This window comes from Vanellus vanellus, assembly GCF_965231255.1.
Source record: "Vanellus vanellus genome assembly, chromosome: 1".
Classification (NCBI taxonomy): Eukaryota; Metazoa; Chordata; class Aves; order Charadriiformes; family Charadriidae; genus Vanellus; species Vanellus vanellus.
In genome coordinates this window covers 78,530,059-78,551,677 of record NC_138905.1, presented here as the reverse complement: position 1 = coordinate 78,551,677, position 21,619 = coordinate 78,530,059, and the positions used below count along the sequence as shown (strand labels likewise).

Genomic DNA, 21,619 nt, shown 5'->3' with positions numbered 1-21,619 from the left:
ACAGAGTTCCTCACAGAACATTTCATAAAACACAGAGATAAAAGCAGGAGCCAAGATCGATGGGAGAGGAAGTCTGGTTCAATAGCTGGACGCTGGCTTCAAATCCCTGTTCTGCAAAATGGCATGTGTGACCTTGGGCAAGCTCTTTAGTATCCCTGTGCCCCTAACCCAACTGTGAAAGAAAAGCAATGCCACTGCTCCTCCACCAGCAAGTATTATGGAGCTAAATACATCAATCATTATGAGGCATTCAGACAAGACAATACAATTTATCAGGAAGCAAATTCAACAGAAATCAATCAATATTACTACTGGTGTCAGAATCAGAGACTATTCTTAATTTTGGTATCACAGCATTATTTAGGGACTCAGCCTGGGAACTTTTCACCCAGAATTACACACACATCACAAAGAAACTGCATGAAAGCATCTACACTCCAAGTTAGCAAGTGCCAGTCTTTACTATGGGATACCTGATCTCACTGCATTTTTAAACACATGACAAATAGCACCAGCTCTGGCCCATCTGCAACTCCTGAATTATTCCTGGGTTGATGACTTTAAGTGCTTTCAGTGTCAAGTGTGGATCACCATGCTACACTGCAGCTGCTGGCTGGTGAACCACGACAGTGTCTTTTTTTCTGCTCCACCATGCAGTTCTCTCTGTCCTACACACTCGTGCACAAGACTGAAAAGGGTGTTCTCAGTTTCAATTTTTTAAAAATTTGTCTTGCATTAGCTCTAGTGAAACACAGCAGGGAACCAGGTCCAAAATTCCTAGCAGCTGTAGCAGTAATAATAATAATAATAATAATAATAATAATAATAATAAATACCATAGTGTTATAACTTCCATATACTAATGTCTGAAACACTGAAGTGTTTCAAAGCTATAAATCCAATCATGAAGGAGAAGCCCAACCACTCTATTCCTTGAGGGCAGAGTTTTAAAAAGAGTTAAATACATTAGTTGCCCACAAGTTGAGGGTAAGTGGAAACTAAGCCCTTACAAATCTGGCTCCAGATGTGGGTGCTGAACACTGGTCCTTTTCAAATCTTGCTGCTAGAATTGCACAAAGTCAAATCACCCTGTTGAGATAAACATGCCTTTACTGTTGCACGCTTCTTTCATTTTGTGGGCAGTTTGTTTTGTGAAGTGATGGATTTCTGTACAGCAGCTCAGAAAGGCTGCAGAGTTACCTGCCTTTAGCCAGGCAGGCCTTTTACAGGGGGCTGTGGAAGAATTCCTATGGTTTATTGATGATGAGCATCTTTCACATGGATGAATGTGACTTCCATGTCCTTTCAAGAATATGTTTTACTGTCAGGCAGAGATCCCTACATTTACCAGAAGCGTTTGCCAGATTCCAGGAAGCTGGGTTACTCTAAATGCTCATTTTAATGAAGCACAATATAGTCAATTTTATATGACATAAAAATGCACGTAGTACTTTTCAGTGCTTCTAAAAGTTAATTGAAACTCCTGAAAGAAATATAAGAATAAAAAAGCATTGTTTTAAAACAAAAGCTAAATTTTTCAAAACCTCCCGCAGGACAAAAACCCTCCAAACTATGCTCTGAAGTGATCTTTTTCCTCTGGAAAACTTCAACACCAACTGCATAGGAAAACTCAAACCATGGGATGCAGGACAACCTAAGATTTGAGGGCAGGACTGCTGCTGCTGCAGACCCAGGAAGGGAGACCTGCAGAGAATGGGAGCTCCCAGGACTTCCGTGCTCCCAACTTTGTCTTGGGTGTTTTGGGAGCCATGGGGTCACTGACTACAGGATGGACTCTGGGGTGCTGCTGCCTCTGCTGCCAAGAAACCCAAACTCCAGCCTTGGAAATTCACATCCATCAGCAGCTCCCCAGGCAAGCTGTAAGAAAGCTTGTAGGAAGCCTGTCAGAAAGACCTCTGCCTCTGAATGAGATTCCTAAATTACAGCTACCCTCCTGAAACTCGCCAGTTTTAGTGAGTTGACATTTCTGAGGATGGATGTGCAAAAAAAGTGACATTTACTCCTCACCTTACCAGCATTTCTGGGGCAACCAAAAAATGATACACCAAATTCAAAACCAAAACGAACTTCAGAGCTTGCTGAAATTTTGTATTTCCTAAACATGCTCCTACACTTCCAAGCCATTTAGTGTTCTCACACGTCAATTTTTCATCTCAGCTTTGATATTGAACATCAGCAATAGTATTTTTGATTTTCAAGCTAGTAAAACCAGAAGAAAAGGTCTCTGTATCTAATTTGCTGATTTGATACTTAAAAGCCAACTTCCTTTGTGGTTTACAAAGCATCTATGAAGGTCTCAAGATCCTTACAGTTCCCCTTGTGTTCTCTGAGCTGTTACTTTATATAACTGAGGAATTCTGTGTTCACCTTAGAGGAGTTTGGGTGCTTTTTGGGGGGTATTTTTTTAATGTGAAATTTGTTCTCTTTTTGCAGTGTTCAAGGCTATTATCTTTTCATCAGAAAAGCTGGGTCTCATTGTACTACCTTAATCTGATCAACTGTACTGTCAGTAACGAAAGGTCACATTTAGGATTTATAGATAGCTGAAAGTAATGGAAACTATTGTCTCCAGGCTTCTGCTTAAGCAGTATATTTAGACTAAGTGATATGACTGCAGCATCGGAAAAGGAAAGACACGTTTGTTTAAAATTCAGACTGTTTACATGGGCAATAATCCTTGAAGATATTCCGAAATCATTTCACTCTCTGATGACGTATAGAATCATAGAATCATTTAGGTTGGTAAAGACCTTTAAGATCATTGAGTCCAACAGAAAACCTAAGACTAAACCACGTCCCTCAGCTCTACATCTACACATCTTTTAAATACTTCCAGGAATGATGACTCAACCACTTCCCTGGGCAGCCTGTTCCAGTGCTTGATAACCCTCTCAGTGTATAAATTTTTCCTAATATCCAATCTAAACCTCCCCTGGTGCAACTTGTATGCCTACATCTAGGACAAAACAGCATATTTAACAGCACATCTAAGTGCCACACAATAGCGTAGGACACGAAATGAGGGCGACTGTAAAATGACATATCTGGTGGAGGTTATCCCTGATGTTTACTTCCAGAAGGTGACACCTCCAGAAGACAAATGGTGCCTTGACTGTAAAAAAAGAGACAGTGTCTGACCTTGTTTATGTAAGCATGAATACAGAATAACTCTTAAAACAACCTACAGCATTATTTTGGACTTAGCCAGACACTTCAACTAACTGGGATCTTAGTGCTTGTTTTTTTGTTTAAGATATGTTACTCTATTTTTCCCCTTTTCCTTAACATTGAGCAGGCTATAATTGAAGGAGAAGGAAGTGTCCATGCTGGAGGTAAACCTTCCTTTATTCCCTTGCTGCTGCTCTAGGCAATCATCTCTCCTTCATGAAAGCCAATGGGAACACCAAAGCGCAACACAACAACAGACTGCAGGAATTAATTGATACAAACTAATCCATAGTGCCGCAAAGATAGTGGAAAGCATCACATTGCCTCCAGAATGCATTTGCTAAAAATCCTGTGACAGATATAGATAGCCATGCTAAAATCAAAGTTACCTTCATAAAACCGGATCTTGTCCCTTAGGATCACCATGCCTTTTGTGAGCAGCTGATTCTGTAAATAAAATATAGACTGCCTTTACTCAATTCTGTACTTCCCTACAGCCATCATATTTCACATTTTGTTCATTCTTCACTTTTGACAGTAAAGGGGGTCTTTTATTTTAATGATCAATCATCAAAGGACTCCTCCTGTGTCCATCTTGCTTAAATCACTTGGGACACTTGTCAAATGATGATATAGTCACCTACTGCTTTCAGGATACAGCATGTATTGTGTGTGGTACAAAGTGCTTCTCAAACTTCAAATGGCTGGCCCACAAAGCATGTACTCTGTCTTAGAGAAGCAGAAAGAATACTGCTTCAATAGACAGTGTGTACTTACTGCTAACTGTCTTTCCTATCAACTATACTACAATGGACCTAAATGGTTTACTCAGGAACTTAAATTTTAAGTTAAAAGAGAATGTCTGAAGTCTACTGAAAGACAGCAATGTCATACAAGAACATAGCGCCTGCACAAACCTATTCCACAGCTTGGGCTGTCACTATCTATATATATAAAAATCCAAATCTCATTAATCCATAAATGACAGAACACAGAGAAGTCAGTGGATATCTCTGAATGGTTTCAAGGGGCTCCAGATCAGCTTTTAGAGTGGGTGAAATGATTTTGCTCAGTAACATAATGAAATCTGATTTAAATGAAAGAACACACATGCCTACCTGTAGATATTCAGTGAAAAAGGATCCCAGTTCTGTTTTCAATAATTGCCTGTATTAAAAAGAATAAGAAAAGGATCTGTGTAATCAGCAAATCGTATTAGCTGTGCACTGCATGGAAAAGAAGAAGTCATTAATAGCAAAATATTTTCATATGAGCACAGAGCCTGTCAATAATGCCTAACTACAAATAGAGCAAACAGGGTCAACAAGACCAAGACTCCCAGCCAGCATTTCTGTGTGTTGAAAAATACCTGCTGTGCTTTTAGATGGCTCAGTTGCACAAATACATATGAAAGGAAATTGAGATTCAACGAAAAGAGGATGTTTTCCATCCTACATCTAACCCTTTTAAAAATGCTTATGTTGTTCTCCTGCTGTGCCAGGGCTTCACTGGCACCTGGCATTGCAGACGTGGGAGAACTCCTGGTGCTCTCTGCCCATCCATACATCTGAGCCAAAAAACCAAGCACGTGCTTGGCTGACGTGTTCAGAGCCAAATTATCTCTGTCCTGTGTAATGTAAAAAAAAAAAAAAAAACAACCCAAAAATGCAAGCCATAACAAAATTTTTAGAGAGAAGTCTGAAGCAGGATGATATTCTACAGGGTTTTTTTCAGGCATGAAACTTGGCCAGTTTTCATTTAAAGGGTCACAATCTTCTAGTCAGGAGACCAAGGACAGCCAAAGTTTCATACAGTTTCAGTGATTTAACAGTTTAGCTTGGCCTTTCCTGGTTTCTCTACACTAAATCCTACAACACAATCTCAGAGAGCAAACCAAACACACATGCAAAAAAATTCCCACAACCAACAACCAACCCTCAAATTCAGAAACTGAATTCAACCCGATCCACAAACCCAAAATTTGTATCCAGATAAAACTCACTACATTTCCAAAGAGCTGTATGTCATTTAAGTCTCACATGTTGGATGCTAGTTGTACTTCTTTGCACTCAGGTTGCTATTTAGATGCACATATGAGAGCTTGGACCTTATAAAAATGTAGTCTGAGATGAACGTTAGCAAATCTGGCCTGAAAGCCATGAGCTCTTTTGACAACCTGTCCCTGTGTGACCACCTCACGTCCCATGAAAAAATGAGGTCAAATTCTACTTAAAATCTAAACACCCACTTCAGTTAGGGCAGTTGCGTATATTATACATTCAGTAGCATGTTACCATCTATCACGTTGGGTTATGCCTTTAACAAATAACTAATTAATCAAATTATCTAGTAAACAAATACACATCTGGTTTAAAATTCCAGCATAACACTATGCTCCATGAAAAAGCCTGCAAGAGTTGGATCCGATGTTTTTAACACCACATGCTTCAGCACAGCCTCTTGAGATCTTCTGGAAGATCAGGGAAAGGAGGAGCAGGTCAACCTTTAGGAGGCCGAAATACAATATCTTATTTATTTATCCTTAAGCACATGTCCACACTGATCTCATAGCACCCTGTGGAAACACTCTAAGCATAAATGAAATAGAAAACAAACAAAAGGAAGGGGGTTTTCAGATGCTCGTAAGCATCAAAATCCTTTTCAGCTAGAAATCTGATTAACTCAGACAAACTATCTGCAGACAAAAATTTTCAAAGCCAGCTCAGGCTTTAGCCATAGGTCTCTCATTGCCATGAATGGCCATTGTATGGCCATGCTGTTGCAACATATGGGAGAGGACAACCTTTGCAGTGCTCTGAGACTCCATCCTCAATGGTATCAGCTGACAAGCTCTTCGTGGGGGTTAACACCCCCTCCCCAAGGACTGTTAAAGACTTAAAGCCTTAAGAGTATGTCAAAGAGTACAAAGATGCTATAGCCAAATCATGCCACGCTTACTCCAAGTGGGTATATACTGTCCAAGTGATGTGATTTTTTTCTGGATCTCAAGCAATGCACCAACAGTTTTTCTTAGTTTGAACATGGATAGGTAAACCATTTTAGGTTAAAATAACAAGAAAATTGCAAAGAAATTATTCCCAGGTATCTCTTTCTGCCACTGTTTAAAAAAAAAATACTGATACTTTATGCTGACTGGTTTTGCTTAATTTTCTACCCTCTCCTCAAGCTAGCAGGTCTTTAAAGTCTAGTCCTGAATTCCCCATAGTCTTGAACGGATGATTTGCAAATACTTTCTCTTTTCATATATTAGGTTCTACTAATAATTCCTGGCATTTAGGGCAGGAAATACAAAATCCAATAACTAGCCCTCTGATAAAACAAAATCTCACCACATTTCCATTTTTTCAGCTGTGAGTGAACTAAACAACCAGCTTGTAGTTAATTATATGCACTGGACTGCATCACACCAAGCAGCACTATGGCTACATTAGCATCTCTGTTTACAGAGTGAAAGAAGAACTGACGGCACAATTAATGCATCTTGCTCTTTGAATCCCTAATAATACAGATACTTCATGCTGCTTAATTAATTTCTCATGAAATAGTGAGGCCCTCAGGCCACATCAGAACACTGACGTTTGATGTCCTTTGTAGTCATATTAATTTAAAAGAGATCCACAACAAAACTGGATCCAAGATATTGCTTGCAATTTTTTTTCATCCTTGCTTAATTTCCTGTAACAAAAATCAGTGAGGTTGTCACCTGTCAGATCCTGGATAATTCAGATTACTGAATACCCTTATCTAGATATGTGGACATCACGGTGGAATCCAGGTAAAAATCTGATCAAACCTCAAACAGATCCCTGATCAGACAGGGGACTTTGTTTCAAGTGCATCTGATTTTGAAGCTAGTCCTTTTGCACTCTTATGAAGCTTGGATATCATTGATATCAGGTCTTCATTGACTATTTAATGACTTCATAAATTGAGATGATAATATAAATTCACATAAAATATGGTTGTAATAGCTCCTGACTTTTTTGTGTCTTCCTGCTGCCACTTCTTTGGTTCATTCTGAAATTAAATCTTGCACCATTGCTCAGAATGGAAAGTCTAACACTCTAACACTGTATTATATCTGAATTTAACTTTATTAGTTAAATAAAGTTAAATGAAGCAAATGGAAACAAGTGATTTTACTGGGTTTAAACTCTTGCTACAAAGGAGGAAATGCCACTAAAATGTGCTTTGTTTGCATTAAACCAGTATCCTGAAACTCAGAAAAGAGGCAGCTATAAATATGTATTAACTTTAATATAGGATATCCTGCTTCCACTGTGTTTCCCTTTCCTTCTTTTTCTTCCTTGATTTACAAGTGATGTAAATAAACACTGAAATGACATATGGTGCATGAAATGAAAAAGGAAAAAACACTGTATGATTACTAATATCACACACATGCACTAAGAAAAACACTAAACAGTCAGTATATGCAAATAGATTTTTATTACTGACTTTTGAATCAATCCCCTATTAAATCACCTAGTAAGGACTCAGAAGTAGTAATGTACAGGCCATACACTGGTGATACTCCCAGTTACTGGAGTACCTTCTAACCATCTTACTGTACATCATTAGCTTTAGCAGAGTTATTCAGGAGTTACAGCAATATGAAAGAGACTGAAATCACATACTGGTTTTATTGGCAACAGGCCTTCTGAGTGCTGTGTAACTCTGTATTTAAGGCCACTTTCTAATGCCAGAGGAATGCAAGAATGGTGTCAAAAGGCATTGGTGTAAATGAGTGGCAGCTTTTATGAGTCAAACCTAGAAGAAAAGTAAATGGTACTGTATAAATTCGTACCCACTGATGTTTTCTTAAATAATCAGTGCATACATAATCAGGGTTCAAAGCCTCAAGATGTGTATTCATAAAAGGAAGTTATATTTATTTGTTTGCACGTATGTGACATACAGTAGTTGAATATACGTGACATTCCTGAGTCAAAACGCTGGTGTGCAAATATTGTGGGCATAACCTAACCTCTCAAATATTTACACTTGGTCTGTGAGTTAACTTGGATATTCAAGGTTTAATTACAAAAAGTATCCCAGAATCTGCTCTAATTAAAGTGGTAAATAAAATAACTTCTTTTACTGTCCTGTAACTCTTGAAAAAAGCCATTTACCTGAATGTTTCCACACTCAAATGCTGCCCAGTGGAAATAATGGCTATTTGTTTCTTTTTATTTATGTACTTGTGGGGAAAATGCATCTAAAACAATTGTAAGGCAAATATACACTTGTTCCACTTCTGAGTTCATTTATGAATCAGATATTTTTGCATTCAATAATAACATTAACTCAAAGAAAGTTATTTTGAATTAAATAACAACAGTAGTAACAATATATCTTTCAGCTGTTGGGTCCTCTTTGACAACTTGCAGTTTTCTCATCTCCGCTTGTTTCTATGAATGAAGCAAGCGGGACACACATGAGAATCTTCACAAAAACAGAGTTGTCACCGAGAGGATGGACAGCTTTTGGCAATAAATTAGAAGGCTGTTCAGGCCAAGTTGGAGGCAAGAGGGAACAACCTCAGAGCAGCAGTAGACAAGAACCAGTCTCAAAAGCCACGCTGCATCTTGCCAAATGCTCGCTCATCCCATGAGAGTTAAATTGCTGATGCCTCAATTACAACGGCAGCTTTCTAGCTACGTCTACATTTCACAATGTTTTGTCCATCAGCTCAGGTATGAGTCACCATGTGGTGTTCTCCCCAAAGCAGAGCAAAAGTAAGCGATCAGCTCAGATAACAACAAAGCAGCGTTATCCTTACCCTAACAAAAAGAAATGGGCCTATCATGCCACAGCAAAGCCCCTCAGAAAATGGGAAAAAAAAATAAAATCAGTCTATTTGTAGTCAGCTTGCCTGTTCGGCTGCCTTGGATGTTGCAATAATTCAACACAACTATATTAGCAAGCATCATCATGTTGCAGGGTTTATACCCAGGTAAATGAAAGCAAAACCTAGGCACAGTTCACCAAATAATATCCATCCATCCATCTATCTATCTTTTTTCTTTCTTTCTTTCTTCTAGTTGTTGGTTCATAGAAGATTATATTTGTCTCTGTCACATCAGCAGATAATCTGTCCTGTTCTGTCCCTCACCAGCAGAGAAACATCCTGAGGCAAATGCATTTGGCCAGGAAATCTTAGCTCAGAACTACCATTTTTTGTCATTCAGATAAAGCTGAAGAATCCCAACTGCACTTACAGTAATAATGATCAACCATTATTCCAATAACTAACTCAAAATGATTGATGGATCATGCTAACTGACAGCCATCCTAGGAAAGCTATTCTTTGTATGTCATTTTCTCCCCAGAGAAGTAAGAAATAACTGGAGAATAAGTTTCTTTTAATTTCAAAAAGAAAGAGAGAGGGGGAAAATAGAGTATACAGGCCAAATACCATTCACCTGGACTTCTCTGAAGATATTCCCACAATTAATGGACCCAGATTTGTCCAGCTATCCCAGACATGGAACCTGACAGGGACAGATAATCCCAGAATATCTGGATATTCTGTGGATTTTGTCAGACTCCAGTGCCCAGATAGGAATAAGCAATAAGGGAAAGGGAATCACCAAGGGTTTTATCTGAAGATAGCCAGGAAATGTAACAAGCTGTCTGTCTTTTCTAAGTGCAGTTTCTTTTCCACTGTTTATTCTTCAAAGCATTGGGACAAGTTTCTAAACGGAAATCCGCTACCTTGCCCTTGTCAGTGAGAGAGGGTTTAGTAAGTAATAAGTGCAAGAAAGAATAGTAAAAAGTAAAGTGCTGTAAACCCAGATATCAGCTTATCTCTTGGTAAACTTTTCTTTGTAACTATAACTTAAATGTATCATCACGGTATGAGAAAGACATAGAAACCTTAAAATGGCATTACTCAGGTCAGTGTGCTGACAAGACAGCTTTGTAACATCTACAGCATATTCAGCCTGCGTGGAAGGAGAAGCTAGATGTAAGGGACCACCAGGCAGGACATCTTTCCTTGCCATGTTCCACTGAGCACTTGGAGGCTTTGCATCCTCCATGCATGCAAGGGAAGTACCTCAGTACTAGGTCTGGCACCTACGGAAACCACGGCAGCATTGCAGTTGTATAGGGCTGCACTACAGGGGTCCAGGTTTTCCGTTCCTTAGTTTCAATCCAGTACATCAAGACAGACTCTGAAATAATCCATCCTCCTCGTGGCTGAATACCTCTTGTGCAGAAGGAGAAACCCAGCTCTCACTACCCAGCGAGGTGTTGACACACATCAGCAACAGCTATCGACTGAGCCCAAACTGACTGTACTGGTTGAAACTACCACTGGGAAAAAAACAAAAACCAACCCACTGTAATATTGCTGTAGAAGCTTTCAAGTGCAAGTGCTAGCAAACTGTACTGTGCACGCTGGCTAATAACACCCTACGTAGAGTCCAGTCTCTTACCTGACTCCTTCATTGAGGTTGTAAAGTTCATGGTCCGGGAGACCCTTACGCTGGAACACCGCTATTACTCCATTGTGGATACTGAAAGAGAACATTAGGAGTCATTAGCACCTGATCACATTTTAGAAGACTATCACTTCCACAATAAGCTTAACATCTCTGCCTAGACACTGCAGGACCTTTTTAAAAGTCATAGATGACTTCTGGTACCCCATGCCTCAAACGGAATTATGCTTTAGAAAATAGATGACATCTTTGAAAATCAGTTCTTTTTGATTTGTTCCAAATCGGTAACTTCAACAGTTGCACATCTGAAATCAGTAATTTCAAAAAACTTAGGCTTATATATTTTAGGTACTTTAAGTATATTAAGTATAACTTTTAATATATTCACCACAGAGAAAATTAACAGCTTCACTGTGAGATCAGCGATGATATTCCCCACGTTGTTGGAATATGTTTGTCTGAGCTATGGTTACTCGATTTCTTTATCAACAAATCAGCATTTATCCAGGCTGGACACTATACCTGAAGTTCAACCCACAAATATAGCATTCCTGAATGGAATCTCAAGAATGGTTAGTTCTTTAAAAAAAATTAAAAGAAACACTAGCCAATTATGAATTTTAAGTCAATTTAACCGATCTCTCATTCATGGTCAAAAATGAAACAATAGAAAAGGGGCAATTGCTTACAAAGACTGTTTCCTATTGACACTTACTCACTTCTCAAAGATTTATGCTCTTGCGCCAGCTAAAGGAAAACCAAGGCTGCGCTGAAAAAATGACAGGTCTAGAGTTTCTAAGGCGAACCATGAGGGAGGTACAGGCCAACCATCTGTTCCCTTTTTCATTTTCAATGCCATTTGTAACTGTTCTGCAAGCAGATGTTGCTTAGACGTGGTGACTTTCTGCTGCAATCAGACGCAACTAAAGACAGGATCGAGACCACAAAATTCTCTAGCTCAGCAGAAAGTCACATACCCAACGCTGTCCATCCCTGGGGTGTACAGCCACCAGCCCCATAAATTCTAGGACGCTGAATGGCAAAACCCTGCCAGGTAAGACAGGAACCCAGCAATCCACATGCTTAGCAGCGATGCTTACCAGTCCCATGAACTTAACAAGACTGCACCTCAAAGGGTTACTGAAATGAGTATGTGCTTCAAGATGAAGCTCTGAAACGCTCCTGAAATACACCTGACACAATTAGAGTGGTGACACATCAGCCTAAAGCACTGAGCTTAGGTCTGAGGACAAAGGTAAAGAAATGCCAGTGAAAGGTGAGACCAAACCTGTTTCAGCATTACTAGAAGGGAGTAGACGTCTCCTTCCCCAACCCAGTGCCACCTTTTGTAGCCTCACAGCTTTGACTTCAAAAGGAAAGAAAACTCACTCAGTCTCTCTGTCTGTCAGCTCATCCTCACTCCTCCACTCTTGGAACCGCTTGGCAACATCTACCACATTTAACTATGGAGTAGAAGTCTCCAAAACCTTAAGGTCTTTTAGGTTTCAGCTGGGGTAAAAGTATCTTTTAATGACTGAGAACACACTGCAGGGTGAGCTCAGTCTTTATTCAACGTTCATACAGATGCTTTAGTTTCCCAATGCTTACACGCAAGAAAGCAGCCTTTATCAGCTCCACTTCTCACATTATTGCTGCTTGGTTTCTAATACAACTGCTTTTACTGAAACAACCATTCCCACCGCTGGCAGTGACTGCAAGTCATTTCATTTCTGAACTGCCTGTTACCCCACACATAAAGAGGATGACAGTGACCACTAAAGGGTGTTTTAAAATATATTTATGAAAATAATAACAAAAGCAATGAGTGTGATTATCAATAGCAGTATTACATGCCACCATTGTCACTGTTTTTCTTCTCCTTCCCTCACAATCCTACTGACTGCAAAGGGACAATACAGATTTTTCAATGTTGCACCTGAGAAAGCGAGATGACATCTTAAGATGTATTACAAAAACACAGGGCAGAAGTCTTCCTGTTCTGCACCATCTCCCTGGGTGTCACTCATTCTGTATGCTGTGTCCCAGCCTGTACTCAGCAGGAGCAAGGAACAGTAAAAACCAGCCTCAGTGATGCTCAGGAGGCATATTTATACGCCACCAACTTGAATCTCACCTCTAGATCTAGTGAAGAGATCTTCCAAGAATGAGAAGCTACAGCAAACACATCCCTCCTGGGGATCTTGTTTTACCAGTGATGCTGCAACGTCATTTTTCAGAGCTTTGCAGCTGACCTCCCCCTGTTCACACTGCACTGGAGTCTGGTGCAATGGAGCAGCAACCGGCTTTAGAGCTCTGGAAAGCAAAACCAGGACCAGATTTGCCCATCTTGGAGGTACCAGAATTTGGGGTTGCCCTGCCCCAAGAGCTAAAGGTGGTATCTGTTCATAAGGTCTCCAGAGGGAGGAAGCCTGATTCCTACTGGTGGACAAGTTTGGTCAGCTCAGGGCCAGATTCAGCCACAGGTGGCTGCTCCCACCGCAAGGGATGTCATTGCAGGCACTATGCCAGGTGGCAGTGGAGGGCACGTGGGGACCTCAGGTTACCCACATTAAACCTTCCCAGGTCCACGGAATGGGCTGGAAAGTAAACGCGATGCTATTCACTGAGAGATTCGAAACGCAGGCACACAGCAATGCTGAACAGCAAAGAGATGCACTGTTAGAAAAGCTAAATCACGTTCATCTGTAGAAAAAGGAAATTAAAAGTGGCAGTTGAAGAATATGACCCACTGTGGAGAGATGCACAAGCAGATCAAAATAGGAACCATCATTCTCTACTGTCTTTTCCTCCTTTGATGATGTTTCCAAGGCGTTAAGCACTCCCCCTGCCACGGTGGTCCCTCTTTACCCCCTACACCCATGTGCGCAGAACTACACTCATGATCTAACCCAGCTTATTTTGGCTGGCTCAAACAGACACACTCAATTTACAATTATTTGAAAATTGGCAGCTAAATGTCTCTGGTATACAGTGAAGCGACTTGGGTATTTTAATATTATGAGTAATATGTGAAGTACGATTAATGTAGTGAATAAAACAAGCAGTCTTTACACGCTCTTCTGATTCGGAAATGAACTTTGCAATGTTCCCTGCCAGCCTTCTGCAGAAAAGAATGACTAAATATCTCTCGTAGAAGCACACGTGCTCTCCCTCCTTCTCTTTGGCACTGCTATCTAAACAAGGGGGAGGTTTCCTCTCTCCAGCTTAACAGGTCCATTATTATTCCTCAAAGAAATAAGAGAGACCAAACATTTTAAGAACTAAGGGAGACAGGTTATGAGTATTTAAGTTATTGCCCATGTAGTAGAACCGCACCTATATAAAACATCCTAGTGGTGATCTTTTAATCTGTCTGGGATCTCCCTTGTAGGAGGGACAACTGCCTTGTCTAGAAAACAAGTCTTGGCCCTGCTACGTTGACCAGCAGCCTTTCCTTCCCACCCCAAACAGCAGCGCTTGCCTGCGGGGTGCAGGCATGCAGTCCCAGGAGGGCCATGGAGATCTGGCCCTCCACACTTGCTCAAGAGGCAACAAAGAGGAGTTGGAATAATCGGGATGCTATTGGGGGCATAAGCTGTCAGGATAATAAAAAGCTAGCTTAAATCTTCTTAGTTACGTTAAGCTAATGAAAAAAACAAACCCAACCCTTGCTTAAATCAAAGTGACACTATAGTTTCTATAATGAATGATTGTTTAAAAGCGTTTACTCAGAATGGTACAACCTTTTGGTGTAAAGAAAAACTGAGCTGCTGCTTACACACAGAAGTCCTGCAAGATGCTTGAGGTGGGTGGATCACCTTTATTTGTGCCTGCGACCAGCCTCCACCGAGTCTTAAGTCAATAATGTATGTAATTAAACTTATATTTTAATAGTTAACCTGAATTGGAAATGCTTTGTAAACTCCCTTCTGTAGCTCTTTTACAACATGAAAGTTAATAATGGGTGCACTCATGCACTAATATTACTCTGAACACCTTTCCTGTAGTTGCTGTGTGTGTAAATGTGTGCTCAAGCTGCACAAGAACAAAACAGCACAGAGAAGACAAAAAAGAGCCCACAAGACCCACCAAAAAAGGTCAGCTCCTGAACTCCCGATGCTCAGTACTGATTAAGGTTCCGGTCTCCAATCAAGACCAGAGCCCATACTGCATGTCCAGAGCTATAACTGCTTCTGATTTGCTGCACTGTACCAACAGACACATTTTCCTACTCCTGCAGCACTGCACTTTCTCCTGCTTAAGGTAATGTGCAATTTCTAACTCTCCCCCATCAGTATCTTCTCCCAGAAGAAGGGGGACCTAGAAGCTCTGTGCACCTGAGCAGTTCACCTTTGAAACAAGCTACAGCCACCCTCACACTGCGAGAACACGCAAATTTCCGAGTTACGGGATTATGGCATGTCTTGAAAGCACAACACCAATTCATTAGCCAGCTCCTCAACTGGTGTAAATGAGGATAAATTGCTGTGGCAGTATTATTTAACCTGAACCCAAGCACTAAGATACATTGTGCAGGCACCTTTCCATAAAAACATATGCTACCGGTCACTCTTCGTCTGAAGACTGTAGCTAGAAGGCGACATTTTGAGAGATCAGCAGTGGGGCAGAAAGAAGCCTGGGAGGAAACTTCCCACGGCTCATTGGGGGTGGCCAGGAAGAGAGAAGCATGGCTAGAGAAGGCTGGCTGTAGGAGGGGAAATCAGGATTGGAAAATTGCAGAGACCAGGCTTTTCGGGGGGGTTTGCCTTTAGAATGAAGACAAAATGTCAGATAGCCCCAGCAACATATTGTACTTCTCTATCCCTCAGTGGCCACTGATTGCCAAAAGAAAACTACCTACAACCAAGAAGGCACTCACAGCAACAAAAATCAACCCAGCAGGCTAAGAAACTTCACCTCTTTGGAGAGACTACTCATTCCAGATTTGCCCAATCCTCCATAGGAGGCACCAGCTTCAGGACTCGCTATTCAGCTGCCCAAAACATGGGGAACAGCAGCTCTAGCACACACAGCGCAGACCTTCCCCACTGTTTGCGTCAGCACGAAGGGATCTGGAAGGTGTAAATCCCCAGAGCACAACGCTGGATGCTCGCTGACGGCACTCCCAACCAGCCTAACAGCGTGAGTGCCAAGACAGGGAGGGTGGGGTTTATTATTCTGATTTTTGCATAAAAGAAAGCCACTGCCTATGTAGCTCAATACCACCAAAACATACACTTCCCTTGAGTTACTAGTTGTGCACCCAGACATCACTGCCTTCTGTGGGTGAGAGGCTGGCTCCCCCCAGCACTGAAGTACCATCCACCCCATTTCTTTCATTGATGTTTTTAAGAACCCAAGAAGGAAAAACTTGTGATTAAGACACTGGTTTCTGTCAGGTCAGAATCAGTTTGTCCACAGAGTTAAGGAACAATAGCAAAGTTTGGCTTGCAAGTCTGTGTCTGAATCCTGATGTCCTGTTTGCTTCAACCATGGCCATGGCCCTCACAGCTCGGCTTTTCTGGCATAGCAGGTGGAGCGACTCACGTTTTCATTTGCGCACAGCACGCAGGTAATGCTGGTTCTCTAAAGCAGTTGCTACCTTCGCATGCAAACAGCGTGGGTGAATATATCATGCCGTTTTTTATTTAGTGTTTGCAAATTCTCCCCTTTCCAAAGCTCCAGGTGAAGTCCATGAGCAAAAACAATGCTGTGTGAATAATCACAGCCTGCAACTACCGGCATTTTCATTTTCAAAAGAGACTAAGTGACTTAGAGCTTATTTCCTCTGGACAGTTACAGGAATAGCTAATTAACACTAATTAACCTGATATACATGCATCAAAACCTCCTTGAAGACACCCTTGCTCCAGACTAAAACCTCATTTTTCTGAATTAGCTTAATTCAACTGGGAAGAGCCTATTTTCAGGACAGCTTCAGTCCAGCTGCAACTCCACAGGCTTTCCCTGAGATCTTGACCCTTTCAAAATAAGCTTGCAGCTGGTAGTTCACTTATGTTTCTGAAATTTCTACCCAAGGTAAAGCAATCTGTAAAGAGGGGTAGGCTGCAATTACGCACTGGATCATACAAGTGAAAATACACTGGTCTGCAAAACTCCATCTTCAAAGAGTTTGAGAGGCATCAGTTCACAAACTTCAGCAATTATAAACACTACCATTACGTATGAAGAAGTTGAGACAGACAGGTGAAGGGACTTCCCTGAGGTGTTACCAAGAGTTAGTATCTCTACAGACTGTAGGGCTATGGAGATTTTGGCTTCCAATTATACCTGCATTCAAGCAAGTATAAATATGTCTAGAGGGTTGTGGGGAGCAGCAATTTGCTACCACCACTACCACCACTTTCTATTACTGTAGTGAAGGCTGGCACATGCTCCATGGAGCAGTGGTGGCATGACCAGATGGGAAGTCCCCTTCACGCCCCATCTCTCCTCCCCATCCCACAGTTTGGCTCTGTCTGCCCCCCGTGCACACACACAGCCAAAAGCTCCAAAGAGGGTTCCAATTAAAGGGTCAGGAAAAAAAAAGCTGACCCTCAAGGCAGTGGAAACATTTTAAAATATTTCTAAATAAACACTAAATATTGGAAGAAAGAAAATTTCTGAATAGATGCAGTAGATAAATATGCTGGTCTGGAATGTTTCCTCCATTAGAGAAGCCTCACCATGATCTGAAAAAACACTCATTTTTAATTAGAAGATGACATATGGTTCCCATGACTGTAAAAATTACTTTACAGCAAGTTATTGTGCTTATTACAACCCTGTAAAAATTACCCCAAACCATAAAACTCTTTCTGATTCCATGCGTCTCCTTGGATTTACTGCTTATCTCACTAATGTCACAGGCATCTCATCTGTGTTTTCTTCGCCTTTTCTATCTCATACTCTTTCACATTTTGGTGAATTTTCCCCATTTTCTTGCACCAAAGAGGATCTAAGTGCGTTTGACTAGAGGCTTTCCCACAGCACAACTCAGACAGTATCAGCTCCTGATTAGGCAGTCTGTGCTAGCTCAGTCAGAATGAAAACCTCGCAACAGATTTTATTTGCCCTGAGAGCCACCCCCCGCCCCCTCCGGCTTGCAAGCTCGAGACTAAAAACCCTGGGTTTCTCAGTCCAATTGGTTTAGTCAGCATTCAGCTCTCATCTTTTGCCTGAAGCAGAAAAGGGGGGAGAAAAGGAATTGAAGACAATGCTAGTGAAAAAATCTAAGCTATTTTAATCCAATGCAAATTCTGTGAGCTGTAACGAAACTGTATTGTTCCACTATGTTGCTGTTGGTTGCTAGTTAACGTGCACTGCCAGTATGTTGCTGCACAGATCTTTTGGGGTGCATAGGAAAGCAAGCTCAGAAAAAGCCATGATATAAAAGTCTAATTTGAATAGTAGCAGGCAGCAGCTTGGCACCAATTTCCCTTTGATCTAACAGTGTTGAGAAGTTTTACAGCATTTTAGTTTGGAGGTGAAGGGAAGTTATCGGGGAGGAAGAGACCTTCCTTGCTAGCACCGAGTGCTACGTGCCCCCTGCACACCAAACCCTGCGATTAAAGTCCTGCAGTTTGCCCTCCCTCGGTGTCAGAAAGCAGCAGGCTTCCTCCGATATAAACAGTCTGAGGGCTGAATGGTCTGAACAGAGCGGAGGGGACATCACTGGGCAACCAGACTGCAGCCACACACAAGCCACATCCTCCTCAGGCAAAGCCCACTGTGACAGAGCTGCTGCTACCTTGCAGAAGACCCCACAAGCAAAACTCCAGCTTGGCAGCGTTTCAGCGTGGTCCCCGGCTGGGCCGAGGCAGCATCCTTGCTCCACCTCAAAGGGCTGACTTTCAGCATGGGATCGGGATCAGCAGTCTTGTGTGGGGCAGGGCCTGGCCACAGGGTTGGGGTTGTGCTTTACCTCTCCCACATCAGTTTTGATGAACTTGGTTCAAAGCCTCTTTCAAAAGCAGATACACACATGCCACACCCAGGCACAGCTGGTAATGTTAGGCAAGAAACCAGCAGACATTTAAATATAGAACAGCCAGGCTTGGTGAGAGGGAAGAGCTCTGCTGGTGCATCTCGACTTCCTTGATCAGCAAACTCTTAGCTTGATATTGCACAGAATGAAACAGCACAGGCAATTCTTTCATTTGGAAGAACAAATATTCCCATAAACCAAAGTATGGCATGCTAGTCCCCTGTTGGGGTGGTTTAATTTTGCTTGGAAAAAATAAAAAACCTTGTACAGCCCAAGATTTTCAAAACCCACCTGAGATTTCTGGTGAGTCAAAGTTTAGATGCCCAGTTTGTGACACCAATGTTACGGTCTCTCCACGAGAGCTGAGCACCAGCTCCCTCAAGACCAGACCCTGTTTTGCATACCAAGATGGGCATGCGCTGGTGATAGGCAGAACCTACTGTGGACAACTTCTTAACACAACTAATCCAACATCATTTAAACCCTGGCCTTCCTGAGGAAAAGCTCCAGTTTTACAGCCCGTAAAATATCTGAGTTTCTTAAAAACCAAGAGAGGATACAAGTTGTTTTGCACCTGAAAGAAGAATTACCCTCACTCTGTCTCCCGCTCAGGAGAAAGCCTTGCACTATTAAATAAGAAATAAAGGGCCTTCCCTTTGCCCGTGCAGTGTGACTGGCTCGTAATCTGGAGTATTTGCCATAGCTTTAGGCAGCCATTATTGCAGGCACGCGATGCCCAGTTGACTTGCCACCACAGGTAGCACCAGCCTGCCACCCCACAACAGCAGCTCTGCCAGTGCTCCCAAGGCATTTCAGAGGCACATGCCACCAAACGGCAGGGACGGCCCGGCGATCCCTGCACAGGGAAAAGGCAACCCGCAGCAAGAAAGCGCAGTTAGGCCTGAGTTCACACAAAGTGGTGACAGGATGACTTGCGGACACCTCTTCCAGGAACGAGCGATGGGACAGCTGTCTAAGTGTTTGGATGAAACACACAGAAGTCTAGCTCGCTGACAGGCAACCACTTCTGGCCAGAGCTATACCTGCCCTGTCCACATTAAAAATAACAAACTCTTGCTCATCTCACTTAGGAAAACCCTCTGGTTTGAGCATCAGCTGCCCTTAAGCCTGGAGCCGTCCCCCTCCTGTGAAGCCCCATGCCTGACCTGCTCTCCATTCACGCCTGCCTCCACAGCTCCCTCCCTGAAAGCAAGACCTGGAAATACTAATCCCTGCCAACTAAAGCTGTCAGCACACCATCACAAAAAGGCTTTGGGGACTGTATTCTGTCATCTTGATTCACACCAAGGAGTATCTTACTCCCTGCTGCTCCCCAGGGGGCTGCTGGCCAAGTGAAGCCCCAACTGGCACGAGCCAAGGTGGCCCAATCTAGCCTTTAATTACCACCACCATACAGACCTCGGGGGCAACTCCAGGTAATATAAAGAGCATGATATTTGAACAGAAACTTGGTTTCTTTTGTGACCAGTACAGTTTCAGTGCTTGGTGCGCTTGCTAGCATTAAATAACTAATTCATAATGCAGGCATGAAACCATATATCGAGTGGCGAGAGGGACAAAACGTGGTATTTCATAATTCTTTGGTTTTGCTCCAAACTGAAATACCTTTAGCAAATGTGTCTATAGTTCACCGGTATTTTTCTTTCTACAGCTGTACCGCCATACAATTATAAAACATTACAAATGACGCTTTCCAAGCTGTGACCCAGGAGATGACATTTCATTTTCAAAAAGGACATAAGAATATAATTCCTAATGACTTAAGAGACTTAGACTCATCTTTAAGAGTGTCACCAAAACGGTCATTAAGATGCTTTCTGAATATCTGTGCTAAGTGATACATTCTCAATGAAATGTTTGCATGGTGGTTTGTTTTTTTTCAAACAGTAATAAAATTCAGATTTGTAAACACAATAAAGAAAACAATCAGGGCTTATTTTTCCCTGTCCAAAGTGCATGTGCTTGCGTGCGCACATACACACATGCACAGAGATATTTGTATTAATATAAGTAAATTGAGTAGACTTTGTCATATCTGTATCAACGACCAGCAAGATATATATAGTTATGCAGATAAAAAGAATGTATTTTAATAGCTGTGTATGTATAAATATTTTTAAACTAAACCAAATCAACCTCGACTGAGAATATCTAGATAGACATAAAGACATATTTGCAGCTGGCCCCTGTGAAATAAGTCCTTGTCTGTCACAAGGAAGAGCAGGCTGAGCAATCTGTGGAAAAGGCTCTTTGCTATCATCCTTCAGGGAAAGGTTAACACCAACAGGAAAAAAAGCTACTCCCGTCTTTTACTTGAACACTAACTCCGGTATGTGTAACGCGCTAACACAGAAGCCCCACGTACTGTAACCTCTCCGAGCTGGCAGCAAGGCAACCTAGCCTGCACGCTGACAGAGCAGCGACCCACACATTAATCACGGCCACGGGAGCGTGGAGAGACTGCGGGGGAGCCGGCACATCGTGTGAGACCTTACCTGTTCCAGGTAGCGTTGGAGCAGGCCCGTCGCTGCTGGGTCCCCCGCTCATCCAAGGCTGCCTGCTCTCTCTTGCCCAGATCACTGAGGCTGGGCGAACTCATGAACTTCAACCTGCGAAGAGTCCTCATGGTCAAATGTGTGTTTGCGCGTGGCAGCTACAGATACACCATCCTGTTTACACACACACACACGCAGCTGGAGCAGCGGCAGCAGCAGCAGCAGCAATGCGAGCAGTTCCCTCCGTTTGCTGTTCAAAAAAGAAACTTAAAAAAAAAAGAAGAGAGAACCAGTCTCTACGGAGCACACCTCTGCCAGCAAGAAAACAAACCTTTAATCAGATCAACTCTGACGTCATCAACTGTGGTTAATAATTTCTCCAGTCCTTTCAAAAAATAAAAGTCAAACTTCTGGCTGCTGCTGCAGCACTTTGAAGGGGCCCCTTCAACCGCAGTTGC

At 42.1% G+C, this 21,619-nt stretch overlaps 1 protein-coding gene across 1 annotated transcript in view; it reads right to left on the bottom strand.

Annotated features, from left to right (window-relative positions):
• The window catches only part of PRR5 (proline rich 5), a gene marked incomplete at its 5' end in the record, with an annotated part of 57,990 nt that extends 36,698 nt beyond the window's left edge, over positions 1–21,292 (bottom strand). Inside the window, 4 exons of the mRNA XM_082490377.1 lie at positions 3,579–3,636; positions 4,308–4,356; positions 10,653–10,733; positions 21,162–21,292. Of these exons, the coding sequence (XP_082346503.1) occupies positions 3,579–3,636; positions 4,308–4,356; positions 10,653–10,733; positions 21,162–21,292 (319 nt within the window). The remainder of the gene's footprint in view (positions 1–3,578; positions 3,637–4,307; positions 4,357–10,652; positions 10,734–21,161) is intronic.
• Positions 21,293–21,619: the final 327 nt, after the last annotated feature.